Source organism: Salvelinus sp. IW2-2015, linkage group LG15, assembly GCF_002910315.2.
Source record: "Salvelinus sp. IW2-2015 linkage group LG15, ASM291031v2, whole genome shotgun sequence".
In the NCBI taxonomy this organism is placed as follows: Eukaryota; Metazoa; Chordata; class Actinopteri; order Salmoniformes; family Salmonidae; genus Salvelinus; species Salvelinus sp. IW2-2015.
Window position 1 is genome coordinate 16,331,064 of NC_036855.1, and position 10,005 is coordinate 16,341,068.

The following is a 10,005-nucleotide window of genomic DNA, read 5'->3' on the forward strand; positions in this document are numbered from 1 at the left end:
CTACTCTATTGTTGATTGCACTTAGTTTGAGGGGCTAATGAGAATAAATGTATCAGTCAGGGGAAGCTGCTCTTTTATTGCCAGTAACAACTCTGTCTCCTGTAGCATTGCCCTGGCTCTGATTGTGAGATCCACAGGAAAGGCATCCCTACTCTACATACCAAGTTCAGTGTTTTACAGCTCCCTGTAAACTCATCCTTCACCCAAATTCAAACTCAAATTGAAGACGTTTATGACTCCTGGCTGGCCAACGTGTTGAATATCACAGAGCCCTGACAAAAGCCTGGCCCTAGACTCACGCATCTGCGGTGTCACTGTACCAACTGCCTTGATGTACTTACTGTACTGCCTCCTCCCCAAAAAGCCTTTATGACCCCCCCCCCACACCAGCCCCCCTGCATCTCAATACCAGCTGTTAGTTCCCTGTCCATCCCCTAAGGGTTCTGCTTTGTTTTCTGTTGGGCTGCTAGCTGGATGAATGAACAAAACATCTCTGTCCGCCTGCCAGTAACCTGCCTCGTTATTCCTCCTGGCCGGCTCAGTGGCTCTCCTCTAGCTCATGGCTCAAGTGAAGGTTGTAAATACTTTCCTGGGTTGTTTTGGGGTCACCAGAGACTTGGTCATTATTGCCTCAAGATCAAATCAAATCAAATTTGATTGGTCACATACACATATTTAGCAAATGTTATTGAAGGTGTAGCGAAATGCTTGTATTACTAGCTCCAACAGTGCAGTAACATCTAACAATTCACAATACACACAACTCTAAAGTAAAATAATGGAGTTAAGAAATATATATTTTTAACTAGGCAAGTCAGTTATGAACAAATTCTTATTTACAATGAAGGCCTACCCCGGCCAAACCCTAACAACTCTGGGCCTTTTATGCGCCGCCCTATGGGACTCCCAATCACGGCCAGTTGTGATACAGCCTGGAATTGAACCAGGGTCTGTAGTGACGCCTCTAGCACTGAGATGCAGTGCTTAGACCGCTGCGCCACTCGGGAGCCCCTGAACAATGTTGGAGTGGCATTGACTAAAATATAGAAGAATAGAATGCCGTATATACATATGAAATGGGTAAGGCAGTATGTGAACATTATTGAAGTGACTAGTGTTCCATTATTAAAATGACCAGTGATTCCATGTCTATGAATATAGGGCAGCAGCTTCTAAGGTGCAGGGTTGAGTAACCGGGTGGTAGCTGGCTAGTGATGGCTATTTAACAGTCTGATGGCCTTGAGAAAGAAGCTGTTTTTCAGTCTCTCAGTCCCAGCTTTGATGCATCTCTACTGACCTTGCCTTCTGGATGTTAGCGGGGTGAACAGGCCGTGGCTCAGGTGGTTTCTGTCCTTGATGATCTTTTTGGCCTTCCTGTGACAACGGGTGCTGTAGGTGTCCTGGAGGGCAGGCAGTGTGCCCCCGGTGATGCGTTGGTAGGTTGCAGGCAGTGCAGTTGCTGTACCAGGCGGTGATACAGCCCAACAGGATGCTCACAATTTGTAAAGGTTTTTACAAACTCAGGAGGCCGAATTTCTTCAGCCTCCTGAGGTTGAAGAGAGCTTGTTATGCCTTTTTCACCACACTGTCTGAGTGGGTGGACCATTTCAGGTCGACGGTGATGTGTACGCAGAGGAACTTGAAACTTTTCATCTTCTCCACTACGGTCCCATCGATGTGGATAGGGGCGTGCTCTCTCTGCTCTTTCCTGAAGTCCACGATCAGCTCCTTTGTTTTGTTGACATTGAGGGAAATGTTATTTTCCTGGCACCACTCCGCCAGGGCCCTCACCTCCTCCCTGTAGGCTGTTTCACTATTGTTGGTAATCAGGCCTACAACTGCTGTGTCATCTGCAAACTTGATGATTGAGTTGGAGGCATGTGTGGTCACACAATCATGGGTAAACAGGGAGTACAGGAGAGGGCTGAGCACACACCTTGTGCTGAGGATCAGCGAAGTGGAGGTGTTGTTTCCTACCTTCACCACCTGGTGCCGCCCGGTCAGGAAGTCCAGGACACAGTTGCACAGGGCAGGTTTCAGACCCAGGGCCCCGAGTTTACTGATGAGCTTGGAGGGTACTATGGTGTTGAAGGCTGAGCTATATTCAATGAACAGCATTCTTACATAAGCATTCCTCTTGTCCAGAGGGGATAGGGCAGTGTGCAGTGCGATGGTGATTGCATTGTCTGTGGATCTATTGGGACGGTATACAAGTTGAAGTGGGTCTAGGATGTCAGGTAAGGTAGAGGTGATATGATCCTTAAAACCTCTCTGGGGTAGGGGGCAGTATTTTGACATCCGGATGAAAAGCGTGCCCAAAGTAAACTGCCTGTTACTCAGGCCCAGAAGCTAGGATATGCATATAATTGGTACAGGAACAATGGTGGACATCTTGAAGCAAGTGGGGACAGCAGACTGGGATAGGGAGAGATTAAATATGTCCGTAAACACTCCAGCCAGCTGGTCTGCGCATGCAAGGAGGTGGCAGGGATGCCAGCTGGGCCGGCAGCCTTGCAAGGGTTAACACGTTTAAATGTCTTACTCACGTCGGCCACGGAGAACAAGATCCCACAGTCCTTGAGAGCGGGCCGCGTCGGTGGCACTGTGTTATCCTCAAAGCGGGCGAAGGAGATGTTTAGCTTGTCCGGGAGCAAGACATCAGTGTCCACGACGTGGCTGGTTTTCCCTTTGTAATCCATGATTGTCTGTAGACCCCACCACATACGTCTTGTGTCTGAGCCATTGAATTGCAACTCTATTTTGTCTCTGTACGGACGTTTTGCCTCTTTGATTGCCTTACAGAGGGAATTATTTTTAATATATATATATTTTTTTACCTTTATTTAACTAGGCAAGTCAGTTAAGAACAAATTCAATGACGGCCTAGGAACAGTGGGTTAACTGCCTTATTCAGGGTCAGAACAACAGATTTTTACCTTGTCAGCTCGGGGATTCAATCTTGCAACCTTTCGGTTACTAGTCCAACGGTCTAACCACTAGGCTACCTGCCGGAATAACTACACTGTAAGTATTCAACCATATTCCCAGTCACCTTGCCATGGTTAAATGCGATGGTTCGCATTTTCAGTTTTGCGCAAATGCTGCCATCTATCCACGGTTTCTGATTTGGGTAGGTTTTAATAGTCAAAGTGGGAACAACATCCGCTATACACTTCCCGATGAACTCAGTCACCGTGTCAGTGTATATGTCGATGGTATTCTCAGAGGCTACCTGGAACATATCCCAATCCGCGTAATCAAAACAATCTTGAAGCAAGGATTCCAATTGGTCAGACCAGCATTGAATAGACCTTAGCACGGGTACTTCCTGTTTGAGTTTCTGCCTATAGGAAGGTATGAGCAAAATGGAGTCATTATCTTTTTTGCCGAAGGGAGAGCGGGAGAGGGCCTTCTAGGCATTCCGGAAAATGGAGTACCAGTGGTCGAGTGTTTTAGCAGCGCGAGTACTACAGTCAATGTATTGATAGAACTTCAGTAGTGTTTTCCTCAAATTTGCCATCTTGCTTCATCTCTTAATATCTCCATAAACTCAAGTACTGTACCTGCCCATAGGCGCAAATAAATTAGCTTTCCAGTGTGTTAACCGCAATACAGATACAGATCACGCAAAATTATACTTGATTGTGTCCTGTGATTGACATATTCAAACTATGGTGTGTCCTGTGATTTCAGTATGGTACGTGTATTGCATTGACTAGTGTGTGGTGTTGATACCTGAGGGCTGCTGGTTGATGCATGTGGACTTATTCTCTGCTCTCTGCATCATTACAGGGATGACCAGAGGAATGTGTTGCCTGGTAACGGCACTACTGTCAGTGCACAGGGCAAGGAGGAGCACCCAAGAGAGCAGCATTACATTGTGTCCTTCCTAACAGCTCTGCTGAGGCGGTACATGGTCATCATTGGGTCACTGTCATTGTTTGGCTATCTCCTGCCAAAGCATCCTCTTTAAAGACAATGAAGAATCAACAGATTGTGATGCTCATATCATGATCAGTATTGTATAATACTGAAGCCAAAAATATATTTCTAGATATTTGTAAAATATCAGTAAAATCTCAAAGATTTGCTGAAATTATTTATGGTGGTGTTTGTTCATTTCAGAAGGTAAATTGCTCACATTTATGCACGAATATACTTTAGATGTGTATTGTGTCTTCTAAAATAATCTTCTACATAGTATATCACATGAATCTCATTTAACAGTGTAATAAAGCACTGACGTTGTTGATCTCCCTTAGAGCAAATGCCCATTATGCACATTATTTTCATAAAGATCTGTTTCTCTAATTACTTCTATCCTTTTGTTTTATTCCCTTATACCAAAKAACGTAACACACTCTGTCATTCCTTTACTATCATTCTGCCCTAAACATAGATTTTTTCCAGATCTCTGTAAAGACTAACTCTAATTAATCTTAATCTGACTCATTTCTTAATCGATCACTTCTTGATATTGACTCATAGCTAAATATATTGTTTAATTAAATAAACTAAAAGGGAGAGGGAGTTTCAGCGTCTTGTGTCTTGTGATGGTGGCGTTGACATAGATTGGGAGATTGGAGATGAAGTTAAGATATTGGAGTCGAGTTAAAAATCTCTGGTAAAAAGGACTGATGGATCACATCTGCCTGCTGTGCCCCTCTCCCCCTCTCTGCTACCCCACCTCCTCTACTGTACTCTTTAATCATCATTCAGCAGCACCACAGGGGTCGTATCCTGCCCTTCCTCCATCTCCACCCACAACACAGCTTGACCCCCAGAGAAAAGAAAGCCGCATGGTCCCTTGCCCACCACCCCCGGCCTCTACCACAGTGGAGGGCTGACAAAGCACTCTCTTTCACTGCATCGAAAAAAAGCTACCAGGCTCTCTCACCACCCTAAGGCTAAACCACAACACATCCACACAAACATATTTTCCTATTTAACTTAATGTGAAGACAATTACATTAAAACAGTCCTGTTCCATTGATTAGWGGCAAAAGTAGAAGCCCTGACACTTGGTCAATACAGATCAATGGAAATTGAGTTTCTCATGGAATGAATTTAGAGATAAGCCAAGCTGTTAGATAAGCAGTAAATGAGTATATTTTCACATTCTTCACTTCATGTCAGTGGTGACTGGTAGTACTGTAGTATAGCATGTTGTGCAACAGGGTTCTTGACCAGAAGGATATACAATACAATTAAGAGGTGCAGCATAGCCAGCACAGTGCGGACCTGACATACAGTGCCTTCGGGAAGTATTCATACCACTTGACTTATTCCACATTTTGTTTTGTTACAGCCTGAATTCTAAATGGATTTTTTATTTTTTTTATCGATACACACAATACCCCATAATGACAAACTGAAAACGTGTTTTTGGAAAAAGTTGCTATTTTCTGGAAAATTAAATACAGAAATATTTAATTCAAATAAGTATTCTCACCCCTGAGTCAATACTTTGTAGAAGCACCTTTGGCAGCGATTACAGCTGTGAGTCTTTCTGAGTAAGTCTCTAAGTGCTTTCCACATCTAGATTGTGCAACATTTGCCCATTATTCTTTTCAAAATGATTCAAGCTCTGTCAAATTGGTTGTTGATCATTGCTAGACAACCATTTTCAGGTCTTACCATAGATTTTCAAGTAGATTTAAGTAAAAATTGTAACACGGCCACTCTGGAACATTCCTTGTCTTCTTAGTAAGCAACTCCAGTGTAGATTTGGCCTTCTGATTTAGGTTATTGTCCTGCTGAAAAGTGAATTCATCTCCTAGTGTCTGGTGGAAAGCAGACTGAGCCAGGTTTTACTATAGAAATTTGCCTGTGCTTAGCTCCATTCCGTTTCTTTTTATCCTGAAAAACAAGCATATCCATAACATGATGCAGCCACCACTATGCTTGAAAATATGGAGCGTGGTTCTCAGTAATGTGTTGTATTGGATTTGCCCCAAACATAACTCTTTGTATTCAGGATAGAAAGTGAATTGCTTTGTCACATTTTTTTGCAGTATTACTTTAGTGCCTTGTTGCAGGCAGGATGCATGTTTTGGAACATTTGTATTCTGTACAGGCTTCTGTCTTTTCACTRTGTCAATTCGTTTAGTATTGTGTAGTAACTACAATATTGTTGATCCATCCTCAGTTTTCTCCTATCACAGCCATTAAACTATGTAATGGTTTTAAAGTCACTATTGGCCTCATGGTGAAATCCCTGAGCGGTTTCCTTCCTATAAGTGCCTTTCTTTGCGAGGCATTGGAAAACATCCCTGTTCTTTGTGGTTGAATCTGTGTTTGAAATTCACTGATAGACTGAGGGACCTTACATAAAATTGTATGTGTGGGGTACCGATATGAGGTAGTCATTCTAAAATCATGTTAAACACTATTATTGCACACAGAGTGAGTCCATGCAACTTTTTATGTGACTTGTTAAGCACATTTTTACTCCTGCACTTATTAAGGCTTGCCATAACAAAGGGGTTGAAGACTTGACTCAAGACATTTCAGCTTTTCATTTTTAATGAATTTGTAAAAATTTCGAAAAACATAATTACACTTTGACCTTATGGGATATTGTGTATAGGCCAGTGACAAATGCAGGCTGTAACACAACAAAATGTGGTAAAAGTCAAGGGGTATGAATAACTTTCTGAAAGCACTGTAGCTCTATACTGGATAGTAGGCTAATATTGTGTTAGTGTGAAATTGTCAATAAAAGAATTTGAGGGAATTACAAAATTAGATCTTCAAAATAATCTTGGGGAAAAAAACGAAAATTGAGTATTTATAGTAATTATAATCATGGGAAATGTATGCAATTGAATAGTATCTCAAAAGTATTTCATTTTCTCTGTTTTCATTTGAGAGGAAAATGTTCATGGAATATAACATGTACTTTCTCTAAACACACACATGTATGTCTTTAATGTAAAATAACATAAAATGTGAGATTCCTTTAGGGTAATTTCAAATACTCTGGTGAGGAAACCAAAAGTCTTAGTAGCTATTTGGGGGGGACAAACTATTCTACAGGAACATGTCAGGAAAATCAATGTATTTTTGGACACCTTTTTTATATTTCCCTTTTCAAAGTATATGATATACTTATTTAGAAGTGTGTTTGACATTTGCATAATTAAAAAGTGAATTAACCATCAGAAAACTATTTGTAAATCACTTGTAAAAATGTAAATGTATTTATATTACTAGTGTATTTATTATAAGGTGAAGGGCTAGGCCTAATCAAATTAACACGAATAACATGCATTAAACTTGTATTTTCTTAATTTTATTTAAATGAGCTACTTTATTTTACTTCAAACTATGTAATAATGTTTATGATCAGTTTATAAGCACAAGTTCTAATAACGTATTATAACTTGTCTTATAATAAAGTTAAATCCTTAAATTTAACATTTGTAYATTTATGTAAATCAAATTGCCACTGAACCCGCCCTAAATTAGCTTTTATTCCCTTATTGTAGGCTATTTGGTGAGTCTCTACATTTGTCATTGAAATGTTTGCACACAAAAAAAAGATCAAAATCTTATAGAAATGTCACTGATTAAATCTCAAGTATTCGGTTTAACATGCATTAGGCTAAACCATTAATTAATGCACAGTGGCCTTATACTTGCCAAAATATGATTAATATATTAGCTGACGGTCCACTGTGATATAAACTTTAACTTCGATCAGTCATTTTCAATTACTATTCCTCGTCAATGCGTAAGGAATTTTAATCCTTGAAATGACAATAAATCTTCACACCCACACGGGGGCACGATACATGGCCCTGGCGCATGGATGAGACAGTAATGTCCCTCCTCTGAAATAACGCGTCGATGTTTGTAATTTGTCAAATAAATGTGCATGAGAGAAATCATTATTAAACTAAATATAACCAAATGTATGATGTATAGCTTTATAAGGAAGAGGGAATTGTGTCCCCAACATGTAGGACAGTCACACGTGGTGCAATTATGGATGCAATTTTCTCACCAAAATGTATCAAACAATATAGGTCTATAGCTACTCTTTAATAGCCTCGAAATAAATATATTTTTTAGATTTAAAACAATGCCGCATAGCCTGTCTATCGCTCTTCTGAGAAGTGGTCTAATAACAGATCTAAGACATTTTGTCAAGTAGTCATTCCAATCAATTGGATTCATTTAATAGTTAAAACGCAATGCTTTTGCTCTCTTTCTCTCGATCTTGCTGCCGCCACCACAAAACATTTAAATTTCCATGTTTTGTGGTGGCCAACATAGGATTTTGTGACTAAATCTAATAGCTTAAGGGCGTTCTCCAAGTTCAAAAGTTCACCTTTTACGATCTCCAAAATACCACTGACTTCTCACGTCCAAATAAAAACATTCCTACCTTGGTTCTCAGCAAACGACACTCAAACCAATCACAGTGTGAAATATGCAAGAATCAAGACTGACAAACAAAATAAAGTTGGCAGGGAGCATACATGATCAGATAATTCCCATAGGTAAGACACATTTTGAAAGGCAATTGACAGCCCATGCACAGGGTAGGCTACTGTATTTTTTCACCTTATCAAACCCCACTTAGAATAAGTAAAATATTAAGTAGACTATAAACAGCATTATTAACTATGTTACAATAATTGTATAACAATATATCAAGAATGTAAGGAAATGGATATGCATGTTTGTGTTTTTCCCAATGACTGTAAATGTTTTTTCCACATGAATAGATTCGCGTGCATAAAACCTGATTTAAAAAAAAATTCATTAAATGTAGCCTTTAGACTAAGAGGCCTATAGTACTGTAGTCAAATTTAATGCTGATGTTTACAAACACTATTCATTCCCAATAAAATTGGAACAAGGATAGCACCGACGGCACGTACCGTTGACGGACTTCGCATTGTTTCTCTCTGGGTAATCGAACCCATTCGTCCTTTCCTCTATCTCCATCCTCCTTCATGAAAGCTGCATGCGCGCCGTTCTATCAGCCGGGCGCCTATTAGCAATATTTTCAATTCGATAATGCAATTAGCTGTCTTCGTTGTGTTGAGACGCTACTGTCTTCACTGGACAGACTGTAGCCCCATGCCTGCTGGTGTCAGTAAGAATAACAGTTCTTCCACACCCCCATACCTACACAAATAATTTACCCTAAACATTACGCAATGACGTCCGCGCTGCAGTATGCATTCTGGGTTATGTAGGGTTTGGTCGTCGTGTTTGTAGTTGGTGGTTCTGCATCATTCCGCTGAGTAGGCAATGAGTAGACAATAAGAGTTGTGCAGCAGAACACAATTCCGCTTCAGGTTTTGTGATGTGTTTATAAACATAGAGTAGGATGTAATAACACAGTATTGTTATTATTGTTGTACAAAGTTTACCTGGATAACGTAAAATGGTCTTCAAGGTTTATAACAAATAATGGCCAAATTAATCAAACAGTGATTGACCATTTTATTGACCAGGGTGATTCTGGGGTGGAAAGTCTGCAAAATGTTGTTGTCACGTGTCTGTCACCATTGTATTTCTGATATCCATTTAGATTTTTGGGCCAAAACTGACCTTTATTTATTAAACTTCATAGTTTAAAGGGCAATTCCGACACTTTTCAACCTCATATTCCTTATCTCCAGCACCAAACCACTTTCTACATATGTGAAACGACGCATTTCTACGTTTTGTAGAAAACATATTTAACATTAAAAAGTTATACCGATGACGTCATCAAAAGTTTAAAAACGGTGATTTTCAAAAACTAGGAGATTCGTGGTGATATGGGGAGRAAGAAAATACCTTCCCTCTGGCTAGAAACTCATTGCAGGTTTTGAAAATCACCATTTTTCTTTATCTTTTTAACCACAGATCAAAGAAACATAGGCCCTGGCTTGTCGCTGGAGATAATGAATATGAGGTTGAAAAGTGGCGGAGTTGCCCTTTAAATGGTTTGTGCCTTGCCATCTAACTCTAATCCTAAAGCTACTAATGGAGCCCAAAAAA

The 10,005-nt window shown here is 40.2% G+C and overlaps 1 protein-coding gene across 1 annotated transcript in view; it reads right to left on the bottom strand.

Annotated features, from left to right (window-relative positions):
- LOC111974205 (nuclear receptor subfamily 6 group A member 1-A) overlaps positions 1 to 9,109 on the bottom strand; it is a 127,089-nt gene extending 117,980 nt beyond the window's left edge. Inside the window, exon 1 of the mRNA XM_070446968.1 lies at positions 8,892 to 9,109. Within this exon, the coding sequence (XP_070303069.1) occupies positions 8,892 to 8,958 (67 nt within the window). The 5' untranslated portion in view covers positions 8,959 to 9,109. The remainder of the gene's footprint in view (positions 1 to 8,891) is intronic.
- Between the last annotated feature and the right edge of the window lie 896 nt (positions 9,110 to 10,005).